At 36.7% G+C, this 26,062-nt stretch overlaps 1 protein-coding gene and 1 pseudogene across 1 annotated transcript in view; one reads left to right on the forward strand and one right to left on the reverse strand.

Annotated features, from left to right (window-relative positions):
* The first annotated feature begins 2,021 nt into the window (after positions 1–2,021).
* Positions 2,022–26,062, forward strand: part of Aldh1a1 (aldehyde dehydrogenase 1 family member A1) — a 49,126-nt gene continuing 25,085 nt past the window's right edge. The window contains exons 1-2 of the mRNA XM_026389265.2: positions 2,022–2,152; positions 15,346–15,450. Coding sequence (XP_026245050.1) covers positions 2,087–2,152; positions 15,346–15,450 — 171 coding nt within the window. The 5' untranslated portion in view covers positions 2,022–2,086. The remainder of the gene's footprint in view (positions 2,153–15,345; positions 15,451–26,062) is intronic.
* On the reverse strand, positions 23,283–25,041 carry LOC113183057 (protein BEX4-like; annotated as a pseudogene).

Raw genomic sequence — 26,062 nt, forward strand, 5'->3', positions numbered from 1 at the left:
AACACAGAAATTTCTATGTGGTCTTTAAGCAAGATGGGCAAGGTAGACAATGACTTCAGAATGGTATTGCCTTAGAATGTAGGGACCTGCTGATTTCTCAAATTGTTCCATCTCTTGTTTTTACAAATAAAATTTATTAAAAATACCTACACTTATGACCTATTATCTATAGTGTCTTTTGAGCCAAGTAAGTTACAATAGAAAATGGCCCAAAGAGCTGAAATTACTTCTTTACAGAAGTTTGCCTTAGATGAATAAAGACTAGGTGTCTAAGAGGGTGACATTCACTTGGAGAACCAAACCAGCTCATTCTGGAACCTCTCTGGGAGCCCTCTTACAGAGAAGAGGGGAGGGAGAAGAAATACCATATTTCACTGCAAGATTGTCACCCTTTATGCTAATTTTTAAAAATTTCTTTGCCAAAAAAGTAGATGATGACCATTGTGTGAAGCTTTTTAAAAACTTATGCTGGTGTTACTTTAAAAAACTATTTATTACTAAACTGTCTTTTGTACAAGATTCTGATGCCTGGAATACTCGTGAACATAGGTTAATATGGTGGTGACGATTATTCGGTGAAATACGGTAGAAATAAGAGCTCTAGTTTTGGAGCCAGACTGGCTTGGAACGAAATTTTGTCCTGTACTTATTATATCTGTGACCATAATCAAGGTAATTATCCTCCCTCTGTCTGTAAAATGGGGATACCAAATGAGGATGGAGAGAAACTAAGGCTCCAGGTTTGGAAAAACTATTTAATAACTTAATTTCCTTATCTAAATCTCATGTTCAGGGGAGTAGGCAATTTCACTAGAAAGAAATGGTTATTATAAATTCTTAATAATCAGAGCATCCAAAGAATTTTATCTTGTTCTTATTTTAACTTTTTTTCTGAAGCTTCAGTACAATAAAGCATTGTACTTAAAATGGGAGTCCTGCAGTTAAAAATTATACTTTTTGAAAGTTCCCAGCTTGAAACACTAAGAACTTAAACTATTTGGGAGTACTGTTGAAATTCTTTCTTTATCAATTGCATGTAGCGATGATTGGTTGATATAAACACCTAAAACCAGAGGTTACTTTAGTTTCATTATTTATTTATTTATTTATTCATTCATTTATTTTTGTGGTACTGGGGATTGAATGAGGGGTGCTGTACCACTAAGCTACATCCACAGCACCACCTCTCATCCTCATTTTTTAAAAAATGTTGAGGCAGGTCTTTGTAAGTTGTTCAAGCTGCCCTTGGACTTGTGGTCCTTCTGACTCAGCCTCCTGAGTGGCTGGGACTACAGACCTGTATTGTCAACTCAGTTAGGTCACTTGAGTTTTACATGAAGTTTTACAGATGGTACCGCTATATTCCTAATTGTGGTGATTGTGTATGACAGTGTCCTCTGAATTCCCTAAAGGTCCTGCTGACTTTTCTGAAATCACAGAAATTCTGAGATCTACTTACCCTCCTATGAGGCACTGAAAATATATCTGATTGATTTTTCTTTTAAAAGACAGAGGGTTTTCTTTCCCCAACAGCACCCTGATTTCTGGGAGATGGGGTGCTGACAGCCTTGTCCCGACGGTACCTGGCTAGGGTCCTCTTTTCCCAGCTTCTCCTGAGAACAAGTGCCCTTTTAGAGATATTTTTTCAATTTGAGGATTCTCAAATTCTCTGATTCCCAGTCTGTCAGAGAACGGAAAGTTACATAGTAGCATAAAAAGCACCAAAAGCCAAAAAAAAATAATAACTGGCTTTAGTGGCCAGAGCAGCTGCACTGCAAACCCTTATCACAGGTTTCGGCTTTGTAAATTAATTCATCTGTAAATAGTGCACTGTCTCCAGATGCAACTTTGGTGCTGGACTGCTGGTTTCTTAAGGATTTAAGTCTAAAGTCGAAGGCTTCCTGCCCTAGGTGTTACAAATAAGTAGTGTCCTTTCTTTTTTGCTCCCAGTCTGTTCATCCAATCGTATCCCAATATGCAAATAAACCTTAGCCCGGTGCAGATAAAAAGGAACAAATAAAGCCAAGTGCTCTATCAGAACCAAATTGCTGAGCCTGTCACCTGTGTTCCAGGAGCCGAACCAGAAATGTTGTCCTCAGCAGTGCCAGAGTTACCTGTCCCACTCACCAATTTGAAGATTCAATATACTAAGGTTAGTACGACTTGTATGTGCTGCTTTGCCTGGGGTCTGTAAAAAGTACATGTATTTAAAGCATAAAAGGTCAATTTAAGTAAACTTATGTTCAAGAGCCTTTTGCAAATACAAGAATAAAAGGCTTGCCAAATGCAGGTCTGGGTTTAGTGCCCTGATCAAATGGTGGATTCTAAATCAGATCGGACAACTTTCCAAAATTTCATTTCTTAAAATCTTTCCAAGTGAAAGGAATTCTCTGTTGTATGAAAGGTTCTTGCACCATAATTCAGTGGACTTTAGTAAGCAGTTCTATTAACTTTAGAACAGCTGGCATGTGTAATAAAGAAGGCAAATATTCACTAAATGAATTTACTAGAAGGAGTCAAACAAGTGGAAAATGTATTTTTAAAGGAGAAACACAGCATGCTTTAATAATATAACTTTTCTATATGTTTAATAAAATGAGTGTTAAATCAGAGAACTTAATTCTGATACTTGGCTGAAAGCTGTTTCAAAAACCTTCAAATGGACTTGTATTATTTTGCATATTTGGGGAAAGAAAGCATGCTTATTTATTTCTCCAACCAAGTTTGTTCTTATTGGAGCAGATGTGTCATTGTTAACTGATAAATATTTAGAGAAACAAGAGCAGGAGCCAGACCCAGACTTCAAAATCCACAGCCACAGAGAACTAGGAAATGGATCCTGCTGAAGTTGTTCTGAGAGTAACTCTGAACTTTGCCTATTTCATGGTTACAAGCCAGCTTCCCTGTCAGATCCTAGGCCTCCAAACAAAGAAACAAACAAACAAAGCAGTCTAACCAAAACCACTTAGAGTTAGCTTTCTGGTCTGATGCAGAAAGTCAGGTATGAAACTAACTATTGCAACTCAGAGGATAGTAATTTTGTTTTGTGAATTAACCAGCAAAAAACCAAAAGCCTTAAACTTGATGGAGCCCCACTATTACATATTGACTCTTTACTGGTGACTGTGGATGGTTTTGCTGTCCTGAGGTCTGTTGCATTTTCATTTTCATAAGCACAGCAAATGAGGAAGCTGCTCAGATGATTGGCTCTTTTCCTTAGGAAAATGTCAGCAGAAATGAGCCTGTGCCTTTAACAGGGTTGACTTGCAGCTATGAAGTACATGAAAGCATTATTTCACAAGGGTTTATTAGAGGGAACATACTTTTCCATTTAATTTTATTGCAAATGGGAATACGAAAAATTTGGTGAGTCTATAATCTCTGACAATTTACCTTTGGCCAAGGTAGGTCCAGAAGATCACAAGACTCTTGACTTTCTTCTTCCAGGTTTGTCATTCACAGAAATTTCAATTCAAACTAGGTGCTTTTAAAAATACATGCTGTGAAGATCAAAATTATCGGCAGATTAGATTATATCACTGCAATTGTTAGAAAGATATATTTTTCTATGAAAGTATACCCCAGAAGATATGTTAGTAGTGTGGATGCTCCCTCACCCTTTATTGAATTTGACTTTGCAAATCTTCCTGTGTGTATTTAGCTCTAACATGAAATAATCTTTCTACTGAATTAAGTTTCATTTTGCAATTATCAATTAGGCATGTAAGTAACAGTACTAGACAAATAAGTTATTCCTTAAAAATCTAATACACAAGCACAGAACTAGTGATCCTTTAAACACAGAAAGATATTTTTTAAGATTTAAATCTCTTCCCTTCAAAGTCATTGCCCAAGAACACCCTTTGAGGGAAAATGACTGACCTAAGTGTTCAAAAAAGAAGACAAGATTCAAAGAACAGGCATTTGCTCCATGTTTAGTGCTACTCTGGGTGCAAATATATGAAGCAATTCGGTGAATTTTAATTTCTCATGCATCTTCTATATGAATCTAGTCTGCTCAGAGGGCATTTTATTATTTGACTTATGGGTTACAACGTTTTCACACTTGGAAGGACACCAGTTATGTATGTAATTAAATCTAAATGGGTGAGCTTTTTCAAATGCTTTTGCATTTTCTTTTTACTGTGTCCCAATGCAGAATTGTATTGGATTTGCACTGGCAAGAGGAGTTGGGTGAATGATGGTTAGGGAATAATTTTCTCCGTTACAAACCAAGAAAGCAAGGGTTTTATAAGGCGTCTGTGGAATGAGCTTCTCCAACCAGCCCCTAAACTTCTGTATTATTTTTTTCTACAATTTTAATGTCTTTCTTTATTATTGCTAGAAGTATATAGGTTATTGGGGCAAAGGAGAGAGAAGGGACCAGAAGGGATGAATAACAACAACAACAAAATTTATATATCCATTTGCTTATAGATCTCTGTACTTGTACATGTATAGCTTCAGTAGAAGAGCTACATATGCTTAAGCTTAAGGCTGCTTTTCATCCAAACAAAAGAACCCATTGATGCATATCTTTTAGTGACTTATTTTTTAGTACAGTCAGATTATTTCTTTGTTGGGGTAGAAGGAACAGAGATTAGAGTTGAAGAAATATTTTCAAAGATGATTCAAGAGCTTTTGGAAATTTAAAAACCCCAATAACATCATAAATCCACATGAACTTGGATCTCATCCCTGCCCTTATTATTCCCTCTTCCAATTGTAAGTGAATCCTACGTCTGCCAACCCATCCCTTGAACAGAGGCTTTACATAAAGAGCTTCTTTGAAAGTTATATGATCATTGGGCAAACAACATACCTCTCTCAGCCTCATTTCCTTACAAATAAAATGGGGATTATCCAGGTACCTCTTTCCTACTGGTGGGTGACAGTATCAAATGAATTCCCTGGAACACGGGAAGTGTTTAAGACTAAGTGTCCTAGTTACATTTATTTTTCCGAATTCCTCCCAGTTTTTCCAGAAATTTCTCTCTCACCTGACCTTTCCTGGATGGCTTCCCACAGGTGCTCTTCTGGGCTCATTTTCTTCCCTCGTTTTCCTGTCACTTTGTCTTGCACAGTCATGTCCCACCTGACAAAGATTGCAATGGAGCGAAGTTCCTAAGCTTTATCCTGGATTTCAGGGATCAAGACTTTTCTCTTACGGGATTTGGTAACTCGGTTTTCCATTCTCCTTTCACAATACTGTTTTTACCTTAAAAAAAAAAAAAAAGACAAATGGGAAATTCAAGAAGACAAGCTTTCTCAGATAGGATTCAAACTCCAATATGTTTAACTTGATTATTAAATTGAGCTCATTGAACAATTGTTTGTTCATGTGTGAAATTTTCTTTCATTAGTTCATGACATTTTATACACATATATACACACAGAAAAAATCATGGCAAAAGTACCTTGGGTTTATTCTGCCACTGACTGTTTTAGTTCTACGCAATAATTTCATTGGCTCCATCACTAACAACCCTATGAAGAGGCTACTATGTCCCTTCTAAACCTGAGGGAACTAAAGAACAGAGTGGCTAAGTAACTTTCCTAAAGCTATACAGCCAGTGAGTGACAAAGCAGAGAAGACTGGCAGACTGAGGCCTTACACCAACTAGTGACTTGTCTGAGGCCAACACCACTATTTGGGGAGGTGGAATTGCAATGTTTTGTCCATTTTTATTCTGACCTTCCATTGCCCATTCCTGATTACTGGAGGATGCATGACATTGAGACTCTCCAGCTGCTGCTCAGCTGTTCCCAGGCCAGCAAGAGGACATTTGCCACCAAATTAGAAAATTAAGAGAACTATAGGGACAATTGAAAGGAAAGATATTTTCTGCTTTGAATGAAAAGGTGGGGGTTGGGTTGAGAGAGGCTGTGAGGCAGAGGACTTTGACACAGGAGCATGATCTCTGTGTGAACTCCATTTCTTCAGCACCTATGGATTACATTTTGGTTAGAGAAGGCAATTGTTTTTCTAGATCTCTGGTTGGTTTAAACTTTCTGTATTAAAAATATTTTTGATAGGAGAGAGTCATTAATCTGTGAAGACTGTGTGCAGGCACAACTAGAAGTGATTATGTTTTTCCCCACATTGTCTCTTTTTTAAATGTTCACAACAGACAAATTCAGGTCACATATATGTCTAAATACCCACCTTTCCCTGATCTTTCCCTTTTTTCTATCCTTTTTCCCATTTTTCCATTTCCTTCATTGAATAAGGTTATTGTGAGATTGCTCTGTGTTGGGTCTCATAATATAAAAAGGCTAGTATGATTCTTGTCTCATGGAGATTATATTCCTAGAGCATGTGTGGAGCAGAAAACATGCAAATTAAATATTTTCATCACAAATTATGGTAAGTCCTAAAAGGAAGAATGCTGGAAGCTGAGAGGGGATGAGGAGCAAGAGCTTACTTTTCAGGAGGTTGTTTGGAAGAATCTATTTAAGGAAGGGACATTTGAGGTAATTCTGAGGGATGCAGAGATTAGGGTGGCCTTGAAGAGTAGGAAAGAACCAAGATATAGCAGCCATAGCAGTGCAAAGACACTACAGACAAAACCTTTTTATGTTGAAAGAACTGTCTGAGGTCTAATATGGCTGGAATAAAGTAAGGAAAAGAAGGTGTGAGATTAGACTAAGATGTAGACTGGGTTCAGATTGACTGATGGTGTTTTTGTAGAGAAACCTCTAAGGGGCACTTAAAATAGGACTAGACTAGGCTTATGTTCAACACAATGCTGATTGTGCACTACTTTCACTTGAGAAACTTTTTTTTTTTTTTTTTTTTGATACCAGGGATTGAATGCAGGGGAGCTTGACCACTGAGCCACATCCTCAGCCCTTTCTTTAAAAATCTATTCTTATTAGAGATGGTCTTGCAGAGTTGCATAGGGCCTCTCTAAATTGTTAAGGCTGGGTTTGAACTCATGAACTTCCTGCCTCAATCTCCCAAGTTGCTGGAATTACAGGTGTGCTCCACTGTGCCAGGCATTTTCTTTCTTTCTTTTTTTTCCTTCCCCAGTCCTTTATATTATTGATTTTGAGACAGGACCTCACTAAGTTGCTTAGGACCTTGCTAAATTACTGGATATGAACTAGAAAGCCCTGGAAATACAGGTGTGTATTTCTAACACTCCTGGCTGACTTGAGATTATATATATATATATATATATATACACATATGCTTCTTACTGAAGCAATATTTTGTTTGCTTAAGGCTTGGAAGTAGTTGAATGAATAGCCAAATGGTTGTAAGGTGTACTGGTTTAACAAGGTCAGCCTGGCTTCAATTTCGAGCTTTCATACTTAGTAAATAATGTGACCTTGGCCAAACTTCTAACCTCCTTGAGCTTCAGTTTCCCAGTCTGTGAACTGGGAATAAAAATGGGTCCCTTGGAAAGTGGCTGTGAGAACTAAGTGGTTTGTGAAAAGTGCCAATATTTACCATTTGATCTTTTCTTGACCTCTCCTTCCCAAGAGGATTCCTAAAAGTCTTAATTGCTCAGTCCCCAATGTTGGTGAAATTTATAATTACATTACTGTCACGATTCAAAACTGATTCCATCTATTTATCTTAATTTAGGCTCAGTATTAACCCATGGAAGGAGTTAGCAAAGATGTTATCAGGGTTCCATTTTACAGCTCAGAAGGCATGACAGATTTGCTCAAGGTCACCTAGATCCTAAGGTGCAAATATAAGAAGGTACTGCATTCTGACTCCTGTCAATTCAGATTTGATGCTTTTCCACATATTAATTAACCAGTAAAGACAGTAGTACTCCAATCTCATTCAAGAAAATCTAATCAATAGAAATCCTAAAGTAAATAGCACATATCCGAAGACAGGGCATTATCCCCATTTCAGAATGCAGTGTTCATGACTCCTTTTATGTTGACATAATATTTATTCTCCCACACTGTTTTAAATAATCCCCCCCCCTGAATATTAGAGTAATCAGCCTGTCTAAAGAAAATTAGGAAGCATCATAAATCACATAACTTTTTAAAGATGGATTTCACCTACGGAATTTTTCACTACGTACCAGCTGGAATAAGAGAGTTGGGTGAGAGCACTCAGAAATGTTATGAGAACTAATTCATTTGAAGAGCAAGCTAATGTTGAGATAGTACCTCAGAAATGAAATGTCACAGGTCATCTGTAATACAGGTCAAAACAAAAACAACAACATCAGAAGGAACAACCCCTCATGTGAATGCAGACGGATAGCATGGAGGTGTGTTTGCTACACAGCACTGATCTGGTGTCAGATGGTGGAGGAGGGGATTTGGGTTTTCATGACCATCACTATCATGATTGTGGTCAGGGGATATGTTACAGGTTGATGAGATATAAGAGGCAACATACAACCATGTTCAAAAGAACTTGAGCAATGATTGTTTCATAATTAAATATCTAACTAAAATCTAACAAATCAGGAAAGAAAACATAGTGGTCCCTCTTTTTACTTTGTGTAGTTTTGATTACCTGTGGTCAATCTTGGTCAGAAAAATATTAAATAGGAAATACCAAAAATATACAATTCATAAATTTTCAATTGTATACTCTTCAAAGTAAAAAAAAAAAAAATCTTGAAACATCCTACTGTGTCCCACCTGGGAAGTGAATTATTCATTTGTCCTGGATATCCACACTGTGTACACTACCCCCTCATTAGTCCCTTAGGAGCCTTCTAAATTATGAAATCCACAATGTCATCTCATAATGCTTCTGCTCAGGTAACCCTATTTTCACTTAATAATGGTCCCAAAGTGCATACATAGTGATGTTAGCAATTTGTATATTCAAAAGAAAAGTCATAAAGTATTCACTTTCAGTGAATAAGTGAAATGTATAATAAGATATTTTCAGCTAGGCATGGTGGCACACACCTATAATCCCAGTGGCTGAGGAGGCTGAGGTAAGAGGATGGCGAGTTCGAAGCCAACATCAGCAATTTAGTGGGGCCCTAAGCACTTAGCAAGTCCCTATCTCTAAATAAAATATAAAAAAGGGCCAAAGATGTGGCTGAGTGGTTAAATGCCCCTAGGATCAATCCCTGTTATGGAAGAAAAAAAAAAGGTATTTTCAGAGTAAGATACCATATTCACAAAACTATTGCTGTATATTGTTATAATTATTCCATTTTATTGTTCTTAATCTCTTACTTGGCTTAATTTATAAACTGAACTTTACCATAGATATGTGTGTATAGGAATAAATATGGCATATATAGAATTTGATACTACCAGTGACTTCAAATATTCACAGAAGATCTTGCCAGGTTTGTGCAAATACAGTAGTACCCATTTCCCTACAGACAATGGGTACTACTGTATTTGCACAAACCTGGATTTCATGGCTATTATGTTTTGAGTGTCTGTGTGTGCATGAATGTATAACAAAAGTTCCCACAAACTTAGCAGCCTGGCTTGGAAGGGATGTAAAGTATTGCTGATATTTGGTTTTCTGGTATCTCAATATCTCTACCTGTTTTATTATAATGTTGCAATTGTTAAAGGAATTTGCTCCCTGCAAACTCAGATACCACCGCTCTCAAAACTTTGCTTTGACTGAGACTTCCTCTGTCTTAAGTCGTTATCAGGCTCTTTCCACTGATCTCCCCGACTTTTTTAGAAGTCAAAGGAATACAAATAAGAAACAACTGAATTGTGCTCTGTATTTGGTATTTTATTTAGAAGTGCGAGGGTTCTGTGCAAGCACTGGTATTATTGAGTGTTGAAACTGTTAAATATGAAGTATGCACAGAACTTCCTAGTGCTTCTACAGGATATATATGATACACAGAACTTGCCGGTAAGTACTTTTATTATTTTTAGGGCAGACTGACAGTATGGCTCAAACTAAATGCTGCAGTATCTTTTCTTTTTCCCGGACAAAATTGAAAATACTGAATGGCTTTTTTAAACAATCAGAAAAAAAAAGTATGTATTCAGATTACAGAAGTCAGGCTATAATATAAAATAAAAATAGAAGAAAACTTTTATTTCTCCTATTTCAGTTTTGTTCATTTTCTCATTTTGTTTTTATACCTTTGACTGCCGCTAAATATTTTCTTCCCATCTGTTATTTCCTCCTTAATTTCCTTTTATATTTTTCTACTTTGAGTTTCAACATTTTGCTTTGCTGCCTCAGGGTTGAAAGGAGTTGCCAGAGATCTTGCTTTGATTCTTTTAAGTGTTTCACACCCCGCCCCCTCCCCAACTTACTTTTTTTTATCTCTGCCGTGTTGTTCATCATCCCTATCTTTCATACCTTATTCTCAGTGGAGTTTGGTACTTTGTTAGGTTCCTAAGGCAGGAGAACCTTTATACCTTTGCAGCTCACATTACTCCCTGTGGGGCTGCATACCCACCCACCACTGCCCTGCTGTGACCCTGGCTTTCAGGGTTGCAAACCCATGCAGGTGACATAAAAAGAAACTCTTACCATTCCCTTGGGATATCTTAAAAGAAATCCTTTGTGCATTAAAAATATGATAGGCCACCAAGAAAGTCTTGGCTTTCCTTATAAGACCCTAATGTTGGTGGCCCAGTTACTGTCCTGCAAAGATAATGTGATTTAGGGGGCCATGTTGGAAGGAGTCAAGGCTTCTCCACTTAAACTAACAGGCTCCAAAATCTTGTATGGGCCGATAAGGCTAGTGGGTCTTTATTTTGCCCATTAAAATTCAATTGGATCTAACTCAAAAATATTTTGTGGAAATCATTTATTTAAAATTGTAGTTTCATACCAAGTACATTAATAATAATAACAACAAAAATGATAATAGTAACTTGTCCTCTAGAAAGGCAACATCATCCCCAAATTATGACTTAGACACTAAACTGCATCCAGGAAACAGCTACTTGTTAATCAAAGATAATAGGATATATCTATTTAAATTTGACATATCTAAAATGTAGAGTAGAAATCAATTTTTAAGTTGCCTCATATAAAAGCACTTGGTTTCCATGAGTATGCATAAACATCTATAATTTCCAACTGATACTGTGAACTTTAGGTTGATGTCTACTGTACATGGATATTCAAAAGTATCCTGAGTCCAAAATTCATAAATAGAATATAGTGAATATGATGCTTAAATAGTACCCAAGAATATTTTACTTTTATAACAACATCCCTTTTTCCCTAAAATTGCTTACGGCCAATAACACATGGAAAATGAGGTTGTCTCCAATGACAGATCATTGCAACTGGACTAAAATAAAGTTTCACAACTATTATAATAAACATTCATTGGCCAAACATCCATATGACCATTTAATGTAACTGCAGGAAGGGTGATTATTGAGCTCTATTGGGTCACACAGTTAGCTAGCAGGCAAATGCCAAATGTAAAGCTAATTAAATTAAAATAGTAAAAAGATAATTAAGGTAGTTCCTACAATAAGTTCTTCATAGCTAAAGAGAAGAGCATGGGGCAACACCTGCCCCTCGGGGCTCTTGATGATGGTATAACCTACACTGAACTTTGTCTTAATGCTGAAAGGTCTGTGTGTAGAAGAAGATAGACAATTTTTAACTTTTAGACTTTAGATGACCTATTGCAGTAGATACTGCTACCTACTCTAATGCTTTATAACATCATTCTTGGCACAATCTCTGGGTCAATCACCTGGACTCTGGTTACTCCAAGTTCAATTGGGATGCTTTAAAAAAAATCAATATTTCTAAAATTTTATAAAATCAATATTCTAAAATAGCTATTTGATGCAGAAGGGAGTTCAAGCTTTTCATCCTGGGGATCAAGATCCACCACAAATGGATCTTGGTTATCGTTGTCAGATCTTACCTATGGCTTTCTTTGCACTGACACTCTCAGTTTGGGATTGATCTCTTCACTGTGTTGCAGCCATGCCAAGATTTGCCCATCCCTTTGCTCATTTTCACCTTTCCACCAATCCCTTCCCCTTCCTTCAACACGTTCTTCCAGCCCACAACCTTCTCTTCTGTGAATTACTGCTTTGGCCATTTGATTCTATATCTTTAGTCCTCACGGGGTGACCTTAGTAGTTAATCTAACCAGCAATCTCCTCTTAGAGTATACAGAAGGCCCATGGCCAACTCATCTGCATTTTCGCACAGTACTTCCTAGATGATGTCTCCAGTATTTGCTCATTATTTGACAAAAATGTCTCTGATAAAACAAAAGTGACCATCTCAGATTCTGTAAATGTAAGCACAAGTTCAAATAATGTTCTCTGCTAAAATTGAATGATGCAGAGCAATAGCTGGTAACTTGAAATTATCGAGAACTGATCTCTTCAGTTCCCAAAGGCTGCCAGATGAAGTTTTATTATTATGTAATGTTAATGTTCATTTATAAACTATTCACTGACTTTTATCTGGGTGGGGTGTAAGTGGGGGGGGGTTATATACAGTTTAGACGCACAACTCTGATAATAAAGCAAGATGGTCTATACATATTGTAATGATTCTTTTACCAAAAAAAAAAAAACCCACAAGAAGAAAAATATATTGTATTGAAGGTGTATTATTGAAAACTTGAAACTACAAGTTATCACAGACTTAAGGGTAAGAGGACCCAGACGGGAACTGGAAAATCTCACCAGAAGCCTAACAGGATGACATCTGTATGTTATTTTCATTTGATTTTTTTTTTTTTTTTTTTAGTGAAATTAGACCATAGAAGGATAGAATTCTGAGTGTATCTCTTCGGAATGAGACTTACGTTCTCTCAGTTTAAAGATATAAAGTCTGAGGAGGTAACTCAATCTTTAGGGCAGAGGGAGACAGAATTATCAAGTGTGAGTGAATCTGATGATAGTTTTAAAAGGCTGATTTAAAAATCTAGGGCAGGTACTATGATTTGTTTGAAATTTCGTGGGCTGATATGTGAACCTCTAACTGTAACACAAAGCAGAACCTGATAACTAATTTTATAGAATACTTGCATGCTATTTTGAAGAAAGATTAAATCCAATTGGAGCAACTAGTGAAATCTTCATGAGGAGATGATGCCTTTAGCTAGAGTTTCGAGTACAAGAAGAAAATAGTGAAACTGCAATCTGAGAAGCAGCATGAATAGAGGTGGGATGCAAAGATGGCCATGGTATTGGAGGCAGAAGAGTGAGGCCCAGACATGGGTGCCTGAGGGGCAGAGGCTGGAAAAGCACCCGAGGGCCAGATCACAAACTGTTTCCATTCTAGGAAGCTTGACAAGGGAAGCCACTAAAGTATTCTGAGGAGAATTTGGTTGGTTAAGGAAGATTCTAGTAACTGGGTGAAAACTGAATTTTAATTAGGCAGAGATGGGGGGCAGGGCGGACAGGGAGAGAGTTGAATAGTAAGAAGGAACAAAGAGATGTGAGGAAGTGACTAGGGATTAAATGTATCATTAAATGAAGAGGGTTATGTGTGTGTATGTGCGTGTTACATGTATGTGTGTGAGAGTGTGTGTGTATGTGAGAGAGAGAGAAAGAGAGCATGAGCGAGGAGAGGCTGATTAAAGTGTTTCCCAGCCTTCCCTTGGGAAGAAAAATACTAAACAGTAAAGGCCTGTGATGCATAAAAGAAAATACTAAGAGTAATTATGGGTTTCTGTAAAGTGTGTTCCTGGTAGCTAATGTGCTGAGTCACTTTTAAGAGACGTTGGGCAACTCAGCACTTTAATCTGAATTTATTTTTCACTGAATTGAACTAAGCTGCTATTTTTTTTCTTCTTCTTTGGGTATACTTTGATGAATTTTATGGTCTCCCTCTGTATTTGATTACCCTACCAGAGTAGCAAGGATTTTCTTGGTACTTGATCCTCTTCATATATCTATCTTTCCACATCTAGTCTCTGCATTTGAGCTGCTTTGGGCCCCATGGTCCTTTATTTATTCATGCCCGCACCTTTTTTCCTTTTGATTTTAGCTATCACTGAATTCTTTTGAACTCTTCAGTATATAGGATAATGCTGTTTTGTTCTATGTACGATTGTATTGGTTCAGACAGGCAAACAAGGAGGCTTGTCCTTCCCCCTTTTGACAGCAAATAGCATAGTGTTCTCATGTGCAGAATGTACAATCTTGACAGCCATTGTTGGGAAATGTTTAATAGCTAAGTGATTTGCACTTAGCATAGCAACTGATTTAAACCTTGGGTAGTGGTTTTTTAATACATTCTGGATTGAACTATATACTTTCTTTTGTAGCTATCAGGTAAGGAAAAATGTCTCAATTAAGATGTATGTTACAGACCAGTGCATAAGACATCTCTCTTATAAGGCTATATGCATCAACTTCCTATGAATCAAAATTAAATAAACTAACTCATGTTGTCATGGCTTCACAAAAAGTTGTAATATGTGACATCCAATATTTATTATGATTGTTCTCATATTTCAATAATAAGAAAAAAAAGGAGAATAAATGAGAAACAAACTGATGATAAAAGATTTCTCTAGCATATGTCAGAAATAGAGCTTCACTTTAGTTGTCACAAAGGGGTCATTCCTTAATTTGGCATTATCAAATTTTTTTTCAGTAAAAGTAAATGAATATTAAAGCTGTTTTTAAAGAAAGTACAAATTCAAGGCTGCAAAAGTTCAAACTCAAGAATTTTTATACTCTATGCTTTCTGGTACTTTAATATTTCTGTTCCCTTATAGTGCATGTAGAATAAAATTCCAAATTTTCCAGACCACTGTTTCTTTAGATGCATGTCTCTTTCTCATATATATCATTAAAAATCTAGCACCTGATCTCAGCTGATGACAAATAAATTATAGGATACTCTTTCTAAAAGAACAAAATTCCTATGTCTTTAAAAAGTCACCAGAAAACACACCACTAGCCAAGTTTTCCTAAGCAAACTTCTTTTTTAAACCCCAACCCCAAACTAGCTTTACAACAGTAAAAAGAAGCATCACGAAATTTTCATTTTTGATATCAAATCACCAGTAACCCCAAATGAGCATGTTCAGAATCTGAAGTGGAAAATAGGAACAATGACTGACAAAGATTAAGCCCACCAAAACTTCTGCTCTTGTCTCAAATCCACAGCAATTTCAGGTAAAAAGCATCATTTTCTAAATTGTTTTCTCCAATCTATATTTTCTGGCATTGAAATGATTACATACCTTTATGAAACTTAAAAATATTGCTGTATTTTATTGTGTACATATAGTTGTGTGTATGTATGTGTGTTTATATATAAAACATCAGAAACAACCAAAAATGTTTCAAGGGAAACAAGAATAAACAAAATTTAGGTATCATGTCATGCTTCCACTTAATTTATATAAAAATACTCCAAATTTGTTGCATATTTAAAAAATTTAATCTACTTTCTCTGAATTCTTGCAGATCTTCATAAACAATGAATGGCATGATTCAGTGAGTGGCAAGAAATTTCCTGTCTTAAATCCTGCCACTGAGGAGAAAATCTGTGAGATAGAAGAAGGAGATAAGGTAAGTTTCAAAATGCTAGTTCCATTTTATGCAGAGATGTTTCTTTGTTTCTCACCATTCTGAGCTCTGAACCCCACTGCAAGCTTAAAATATGTCATCAAAATGTGACTCCTAGGGCAGTTTGGGAAATTTTCCAGGTTGCCCTTGGTTCATGAAGAGTACTCGATGGTCCTGTAATGATAATGAGCCTATGCTCCAGGTGTTATAATGATTTTTTGCATATTACTTTTCCTTGATTATTTTTAACTGGAATAATGTCTAGCTTTATTATACACTTCAGACTGAATAAGGAAGGATTGGTCATACGTCTAATAAAGAGAGAAATCCTTAATCATATAAAATCATTAAGTTGCTAGATGAAACTAAAACAAAGGTTAATATATTTCCAAGTTATTTCATCAAGAATCATCTAATTGATATTAATAAAAACATTTTAAATTGAATTTTAAAATGACTTAAATTGAATAATTGTTATTTTAATAACAAAAACAAAAAAAAAACAAACTTATTGAGTGACAATTTTTTAAATTCTAAATACTGTTTTAAGTTAATTAGAGCAGCTTTATGAAGAATGTGCACTTTTAGTTTGTTTTCCAAATGATGCTAAATGGCAGAATAGAAGGGGTGAGTGATTTACTCCAGGTGATACTGCTAACAAGCAATGAAACCAGCTTCCTGGTGCTGTCCTGCCCCCAGAACCTGTGAGTAGCATGGTTACTGCTTTACCTTGAAATTATTATAAAGATTAGATCATAGTGTTCACTGTAACAATCACATGTTCCTGTCCAGTTTCCACTTTTCATTCCCTTAGCCTCAATCCATGAGATCACAAATCTCAAAGTACTGACTGAGTCACACTGGCCTATTCCAACATAGCGAGAAAGCTGAGGGCCTGTTTGGATTTTTCAAGAGACTTTGGATTCAGACTGAAATACTATCAAATCAAAGTGAGACCAAAGAACAGGAACCAGAGTGCCTCGGCAAAGGAGTCAACAATTTAAGTAGTAGAAACAGAATAGAATGAACATGTGTCACTTGCTTTCAGATTTCACTTTCTTTACATCCTAATGAGTCAACCATGCATAAATTCTTTACTTGGCTTCTTGTTGCCTTAGGGGAGGTATCCACACACACAAAGGTCCTTTATAGTATTACTCAACACTTTTCTATGGCTTCTGTCCCAGGCCACCACTTTGAGCTACAAGTTCCAACTTCACCATGCCCAATGTCACTCCCCAAACACTGCTTGCTGATCACTGCTTATGTGCATGTCCAGAGCTCAGGCCTCAGGAATAGTTCAAATCACCATCTATAATAACAGTACAGAGGTTCCATGTTTGTACTTACCCTTTTTGAGCTCCTGGTCCTTTTGTTTAAAATAAATAAATAGTAAATACATGGAGGGATAAATGATACATACAAAGATTTTCAAAAGTTCCAGGCACATAAAACCTCCGTCATTACAGTGTTTTTTATTTCTTTCAAGCCGTCTTGAACCTTCCCAGGTAGAATTTCTCTCTTCTGTGTCATCATAGAGCATTGTATTTGCTGATAACCCTGGTGTTATATAGGTATGGATTACTTAGTCTGAGACAATGTACTCTTGTGGAGATCAACACTGCGTCTCAGTTTCTGGCAATGCTTTAATGCAGTTGAACAGGTGAATGCAGAAACGTTTTCTTCCATGAAGCTCTGCTAGTGCTGATGATCACTGCCAAGGCAGCAATGCTGAAAATTTGGTATACATCAGAACTTCCTGGAAGAAGTCTTAAGACAGATCCACACTTTTCTCTAGAATTTGTTTCCATAATACTAGGGTAGAGCTTGATAATTTGCATTTCTCACAAATTTGCATTTCTAACAAATCCTCAGGTATTGCTGATATTGTTCTTTGGGAAGGAAGTAGGGGAATACATTTTGAGAACCACTGAATTAAAGTATTAAACCCCAAATGATAACTTTCTCAAGGTTGGTATTTAATTGGGGACATAAATTTGTTTAATTGACCCATGATATTTGCACATATTTATGGGGTAACGTGATAACTCAATATGTATACACAATGTGCAATGATCAAATCAGTGTAATTATCCTTTCTACAATCTCATATATTCAACACTGTTTATCTTTAGAACCTATGAACTTCTCTCTTCTAGTTACTCATAAAATATATATTATATTGTTCTAAACTGTAGTTACCCTGTTGTGGTGCAAAGCACTAAAATTTTATATATATATATTGGAGGGTGGGGAAGATGGAGGGTGCCAGGGATTTAACTCGGGGACACTCAACCACTGAGTCACATCCCTATTTTATTTAGAGACAGGGTCTCACTGAGCTGCTTAGCACCTCACGGTTGCTAAGGCTGGCTTTGAACTCTTGATCCTCCGGCCTCAGTCTTCCCAGCTGCTGGGATTACAGACGTGTGCCACCGCACCAGTTCCTAACTATATTTTGAACCCATTATCCAACCTCCTTCTGCTACTTTTTCTACCTCCTTTTCTTAGTCTCTAGTAATCTCTATCATGCTCTTTTCTTTGTCATCAACTTTTTGTTTATTTGTTTGTTTCCATCTATGAGTAAACCCATGCAGCATTTGTCTTTCTGTGCCTGGCTTATTTACTTAACGTAATGTCCTCCGGCTCCATCCATTTAGTCACACATGACAGGATTTTGTTCTTCACATGGCTGAATCATTTTATATTGTGCATATAAACCACATTTTCTTTATCCATTTATCTGCTGACATGTAGAATCCATATCTTGTCTAATGTAAATAGTTCTGCACTAAACATGAGAGTGCAGATACCTCTTTGATCAACTAGTTTCGTTTTCTTTATATATATATACTCAGAAATGAGGTATCTGAGTCATAATGACGGTTCAACTTTTAGTTTATTCTGAGGAAACTTCATTCTGTTCTCCATGATGATTGTCCTAATTTATATTCCAGCCAAAACCGTATGAGGGTTCTTTTTCCTCCACATCCTCTCTAGCATCTATTTTTTATTTGTTTGTTTTATTAATAACTGTTCTGATTAGGGGACGATGGTACCAATCAAATGTAGTTTTGATTTGCATTTCTCTGATCAGTAGTGATGTCAAACAGTTTCTTTGGAGAAATGTCCAGATCGTTTGCCAATTTTAAATCAGATTATTTGTGGTGGTTTTTATTTTGGGTATTGTTTCAATTCATTATATATTCTAGATATTAATCCCTGTCACATGAATAGCTTACAATTCTTTCCCTCCCATTTGTAGTTTGTTCACTTTCTGGGCAGAAAATTTTTAGTTTGATATAAACCCTCTGTCAATTTTTGCATTTGGTGCTTGTGCTTTTGGGGTCCTATCCAAAAAAGCATTGCCTAGACTAATGTTGTAAAGGGTTTCCCTATGTGTTTTTTCTGATTTCTAACAGTTTCAGGCCTTTAATTTCAGTATTTGATCCATTTTGAGTTTATTTCGTATGTAGCGAGAGATAGAAGTCCAGTTTTATTCTTCTGCATGTGGATATCCAGTTTTCCCAGCTCCATTTATTAAACCTCTCTTCTTCAATGTGTGCTTGATGCCTTTGTTGAAAGTCAGCTGCGTATAGATATGACGGGGGCATGGATTTTTATAGGTAAAAAAGTTGATTAGTAGAAACTCTATTATGACAGTCACTCTACATCTCTAAGGTTGGACAGTGAAACTCTGACCAACCCTGGCAAAGTGCTGTAGGATGCCCAGAAGCCTGTGGTATTCTTCATGTTAAAAAAAAGAAACAAATATCTTTTATCAGAGACTTTTATAGATGCACACATTATTTCAAATGTTCCTCTAGTTGCTTGAGTGACTCTAACAAGCCTGAGGAAGTAAAATAAAGCAATAAAGGCCCAGGTGTGCACAGCCTGAGCCCCTGACAGTTGTCTCCTCCTTCTTTACATAGGCATAAATGCCACTCAAGTGGAAGACTGAGGATCTGTTTGCAGTTTGCAATTAACCAAAGAAAACAATATGCTTGATGTTTTAGCCCTGGAGCCTTGAACATTTAGCTTTGCCATTGGATTACTAGCAGAACATCTTCCTTTGCCACTGAGATTAGTTTCACCAGGAAAACAAATCTCTATGCCTAGAATCTACATGAAACCTTGTCAGGCAGTCTGAGGATTTTTCTTGGCACTCTTTGTGGATTTACCTTCTTCTTAAAATGTTGTAAAGGAAAGCTGATGGTGACACCAGAAGTTGTAGAAATGTTTGCCACTGATCCGCTCTGTGCTTACTGACCATTACTCCTGCCCACAGAATAGGCCAAAAACACTTTATACATTCAGCAAAGCTTCAAGTCCAAAAGCTAAGCTGATTGGCTGGACATTTGATCACCCCAGCTAAACTGTTGGTGATACAAACTGTTTATGATAAGCAACTGTTTGCTTAACATTCAACATTTCTAGAGGAGTGTTCTTTTGGGAATTTTTCAAAAACTTTTCTTTCTAAAAGAGTTATTATTGTTCAAACAATTTTGCCAGCAAGCATACGCATAGTAAACATTGTGTATTTAAAGGTCCAAATCTAGTCAACTACATGGTCACAGTAAACCTAATATTCTGGAATTGACTCTTTAGATAATTAGCCAAAAGGCTTTAGGGATTTAATTTATGAGTAGAATGAAGCCAACAGTTAGCAGTATCCAGCCTTTCAATAGTATCCTAAAGAAAGAAGGAGGGCCAAGAACAAATGGAGGCTACAAAGCAAAGCACTCATGTGGGTGGGAACTGTTTTCTTTTCACTTCAGTGGCTCTTTGAGGCTGTATGGGCTAATCCTCAAATCTGCTTTTAATATTAAAGCATGACCTAACAAATAATTGCTGGGGATAAAAGTAAAAGTCCATTAAAGTAAGTGCTTGTGGCAGGTGTAAAAGGAAAACTGGTCTGATAACTATTTTCTCCATCTCTGAATGAATTTAACATGGAAATGTACCATCTGGGAGTGACTGAAAAGTTTAACTCTTCCTTAAATAGGCTGAAGAGGCATTCAATATCTCTCCATCATTCAAATTGTCTTTCTGTACTCAGCCTGGGGAATATGTCAGTGCCATAAGCAACAATGCTATTGATGGTTATGAATTTCAGTAAATGCACCAAATTGTTTTCTGGTTAATTAAAAAATTATATTTCTGGAAATACAAGTTCTGGAATTAAAAATTTAAAAAAAAAAAATCTGGCCTTGAAATTTTTTTAAAAAAATTACTTTCTTCCTAATAGTTTTGAATAATATCAAGCATTTGTTATATAATAGATCAATTGAAATATGAGTATTATGTAATTGTAAATATAAGTAAATTATATAAGGCACACCCTTATATAATGTCAGTGTAATATGATAAGGTAGTTAAACAAATTATTAAATATTTATTAAATGCATATTACAGACCCAGAATAATAAGAAATAGTATGTTTGTAATACAGATAACTGTAAGTACTCCTTATTAAGGAGACATTATTAAGAGAGACAGGCAGAACTCTAGATTTGGAGGCCAGATAGAGGATCCAACTTTGGTTCTACTATCTGCTAGATTTCAGTCCACAAAGTCTACTCACCTGTAAGGCAAAGCCTGTGATACTGATTGCACTGGAACTTGGGGGCCTACAAAGTACTTATTTTAGCACACACAGCATGGTGAGCTCTTAATGAGTAGCTATCATCCAGCCAGATTAAACTGCCAATGACTGAAGTAGGTTGGGATATTTAAGCTGGGTCCTGAAAAATGTATAGGATTTTGAAAGTAAAGAGATAAGCTAGTAGAACATTCTTGACAAAGAAAATTATGAGAGCAAAGATGAGAAAGAGCAGAGTCAGATAGATAAAAAAAAAAAAAGTATGAACAACAATTTTGAGCAGGTGGGTGAGGTGGGGCCCAGAAGTTTGGACTTTGAAAACCAACTAAAGGAGTTTGGCCTTGGGATTGCAGATAAAAGGGTAGCCGTTGCAAACATTGAAAAGGAAAGTGATAAGATAAAGCTCTATGAGGAAAGATTATTCTGGTAGTCATAGGCAAGGCAGCTGGGGAGGGAAGACAATGAACTTGGGGGAGCTGTTGACAATGAAATGATAAGTACCCACAATGGTAAAGAGAAGTAAAAACTGAAAGGAACTATTTATTAAAACATACTGAAAATGCTTAGAGTCATTTTCATGCTGCTTTGACTTCTAGGACTATAGTAAGAAATTGCTTCCATCTAGTGAACATTGAATGCCTGTCACATGGAAGCTGTGTATCAGGGGTTAGCTTATTTGATCTTCAACACAACCCTATGAAATAACTTACCTTGACTTTAAAGATGAGAAAACTGAACCTCAAAGAAATTGTGACACAATATTTCATTTACATAATGGATCAATTGAAATATGAGTATTATGTAATTGTAAATATAAGTAAATTATATAAGGCACACCCTTATATAATATCAGTGCACAAATTCCAAGTGCACAAATTCCACATGTGTGGATTCATCCCACCATGGTTATGCTGTGAGGAAGTCCTGCCTAACATGGTTGTGTCTATGTTGAATGCATAGCAGCTTCTTGCTCTTGTCATCATTTCCTAAGCAATGCAGTGTAACAGCTATTTAAACAGCATTTACATTGTCACAGGCATTATAAGTCATCCAAGGTAATTTAAAGTAGATGGGAGAATGTGCATATGTTATATGCAAATACCATTTCACTTTGTATAAAACTCCCAGCATTGTGGGCTTTAGTAATCTATAGGGGTATCCTGGGACTAATTTCTCTTGGATACCGAGGGATTACTGTGGTTTTCGTGGTTTATAATATGGTAGGATAAATTGTTTGGTCTTATATCCCTCTCATTTGATTGAATATTTAAGAATATTTTTTTATTTTACCATTCTGTCATTAGCAGACTGATGATAGAAATGCTACAGAGTGGAGTGTGTGGGAAGTCTTTAGATGGATGGATGGACCATTGGACACTTCAAAACTTACACAGCTTGAGAGGAATCATAATTAAAATCTGGGTTATTTTCTTCAAAAATAATAAACTGCCATTACTCTATTTTTACTCCTGAAAGATTAAATATAAGATGTGAACAAGAGAGAGAAAGACATGATGCAAAAGACATAACCACAAAGCATGTTTATTTTTAGCAGCATTCTCCAGGGATGGGTTCTGTATGGCAGAACTACTTGTCTTGAAGCCAGTGTCTCCACATCCCTTGGGAGGCCAGGCTGCCTATGATAGCCCATATTTGGCTAAGGCCAATGGCAGAACAGTGAGCAGAAGCATCCAAGTGAAAGCCGTGTCACACAGATGTTTAAACACAGGGCTGTGTATGTTTTATAAGTCTTGGGATCTACAGATCATGCCAGCAATCTCAGATTCTTGTGGCTTGCTTTTTTTTTTAAAACCCCCAAACAGTGCTCTCTGTATTTACTTTTTAAAAATTTCAGAATTTATGGCATAAAACAAAATAAGCAATTGATATGATTAACTGAATGCCCCAAAATATGCAATGTATATATATTTCTTAGGCAAGCAGGCAACAATTGCATATGTTTTATTATATGTACTCATTATTCTCCTAGAAGTTTGACAGTGAGATACACCAGTGTGTGATGTATTATAATTAAAGAGTCTTTGCTTGCAGTCAGTAAATATTATTACTAATCAGGACAGATTATACTTCTAAGAAACTGCTGTTGCCTCAGTTCATCTTAATTTGGTGATGAATACAGATGTTACCTGATTTACAATGTTTTGACATCATTTTTCAACTTTACAAAGATGCAAAAGCAATACATATTCTGTAGAAATTGTACTATGAATTGTCAGTTTTGATCTTTCCCCAGGCTAGCAATATCCAGTATAATATTCTCTATGCAATGCTGGGCAATGCTCTCACGCAGCCTCACAACAAGAAGGTAAATAACCAATACTGTACTGCACGTTGCAACAGTGTACTGTAATCAAAAAATAAAATGAGAAATAATCAACACTTTAGTATAAGACAGGCATTAAGTGTTCTGAGCACATTAAGCCTAAGCTATGATGTGTCATATGTCAGGTGCATTAAATGCATTTTCAATTCATGATACTTTCAACTTACTGCAGGTTCATTAGGATGTAACTCTATGATAAATCTGGGAGCATCTGGTGCTGTGAAAATAGTTTATTTATTTGCATTTTAATTTGCAGAATTGTAAGATTGGGGCTTCTTGAATACAATCTGAGGAGGGGAATATTAACATGAGATCCATGCCTCACCAAGGAGGAGGCAATATCAATTCAGATTGTGAGCAACAATGATAAAAAAAAAAAGGGTAGTTTCTTTCCTCCTGCTCTAATTCTCAAAGGGAATTATGTCTTCTGCAAAATGTTGTAATCTACTGGCCTTATGATGTCATTATCATTTATGGAGTTCCCCACAGTGGTCAGTCCTACGTGCAAAAAACTGTTGGCATGACTGTGCTTTTAAGGTGTTTGCAACTGACAGGACAGGATCAACACTGACATGAAGTAGTAAAAGAAGTGGTGATATTTGTGGTAGATACATTCTGTAGGAAATGAGAAAGGGTCTGAACAGGGATGTGTAGGCCAAATTTGTAACTGAGGTGGGTTAGGAAACAAGAGTATATGTGGCAGAGAAAAACACAAGAAGAAAGAGTGTGAACGAAGATAAGAAGCCAGACCTGCTCACTGAGTGTGAACGTCATCTATTATTCAACTTTTGCTTGAATCAATGTAGTTTCAAGCAGTGTGTTATTAATAAAAAGAAACTACTTTTACCTAAAGGATCTCTTTGTACCCAACTGGGCTTGTCACAGGTAGACGGACCCTTCTGTAGAACAACAGTTCCACTACTTCTATGCCTTTTCCCTTTTGCACAAAAGAAATGAGCACACATTTATAATGTCTACTCTTCATTAGCAAAGGAAAGTTCCTATTCAGTCCCCGATGACAGGAACTTTTGTAGTTGAAGAATTAAAATGTGTCATAAAGGGTCTTATAGTCAGATAGGCTCTCTTTAAAACTCAGTTCAGCCACTTCAACTTCACTTCGAGTTATTGACCTTGGGCTAGTCTCTGTCTCTCTGTCTCTCTCTCCTTTGCTTTTAAAACTGTGGATTAATTTCATATTGTAAAAGGAATGTTTTTTTTCTAAAACTGGTAAAATTGTCCTGCCGACAGAAACTTTTAGACAGACAAAACAATATTCAGTCAGAAACTGGAAAGAGGAAATACCAAAAGTTACACAGAAAAGGTAAATCACAAAGATACAAGACTGCAGTACAGTGGCCATCCTGTAAAACCTTGGGATTCGAGGTATGAGGCAAAAGTCATAATGGTTGTCAGGTTCAGGGGTTTGGAAGCTCATATAACATCTCATCTGCTGCTTCCTAGTCTTCCACTTGATTTCCCTCATCTGCCCCACAAAACTTTCTACCCTATCTCCTACTTCATTGTGATCAGTATGCCTATTAGGAATAGCCCATCAAAAATTAGGGACAAGCCCCCTAACTTGCTCCTGCCTGACATTTCCTCCAGGCATCTGGACTTCCTCCTCCCAAATGGCAGGATTCTGCTTCATTCTGTGCAGAGGCTGCTCCCCTCCTTCTTTTTAATACTGAGAATTTTTTATTCTGAGAATTAAAAAAAAAAAAAAACTGGAAATTGAACCCATATCCCAGCCCTTCTTAATTTTTTTTTATTTTGAAACAAGGTCTCCCTAAGTTGTTTAGGGCTTCACTAAATTGCTGAGGCCACCTGTGAACTTACAATCCTCCTGCCTCAGCCTCCTAAGAAGCTGAGATTACAGGCATGTGCCGCTTTGTGTCTGGCACACTGATATTTTTTTTTAAAAGAATTTCTCTTTTAGTTGTAGATGGGCACAGTACCTTTATTTTGTTTATTCATTTTTTTTATGTGTTACTGAGGATCAAACCCAGTGCCTCATGCATGCTAGGCAAATGCTCTGCCACTGAGCCACAACCCTAGGCCCAAAGCTGATATTTTTTTAAAGCATGTTTCTCTTTGGACTTCATTACTCCTAGATCACTCCATGCCATCTCCTACACCTTCTCATTGTACCAGATGCACAACGAAGACTCCTGGTCCCATAGACCTGCTCCACCCATGGCCTCCAACTTTTCCAGCAGCTCCTGGCCAACAAGAGCCACCTGCGCTGATACCGCCTGGAAAGAGCAGGAGGGCAAAGACTGGGTCTCTTTTCTTTTGATATGCTTCAGTTTCTTCATCTGTAAAATGGGAAACATTTTTGTCTTATAAGATTATTGAGAATAATATGAGTTAATATGAATATAGTTACTGGAACATTACTTGAAATATGGGCAATACTCAAATGAGGGCAACTATTAGAATATTATAACATCTGTATTCCAAGAAATCGAACATGTGCGGGGTATATGGAATTTATCATTCCCAAGATTATCCTGCAGGTGTCATTACATCACCTTGTCGTTGAGTGCATAGAATGTGCTAGACATTGGTCTAATGGAGATACGGCATCTGTTCATAAGGAGCTACAGTCTATTTTATAGGGTTATTGCCATTAGGTTTGCTTGTCCAGTGTGTTGAGTCTACTGCACTGA

Source organism: Urocitellus parryii, chromosome 4, assembly GCF_045843805.1.
Source record: "Urocitellus parryii isolate mUroPar1 chromosome 4, mUroPar1.hap1, whole genome shotgun sequence".
Lineage (NCBI taxonomy): Eukaryota > Metazoa > Chordata > Mammalia > Rodentia > Sciuridae > Urocitellus > Urocitellus parryii.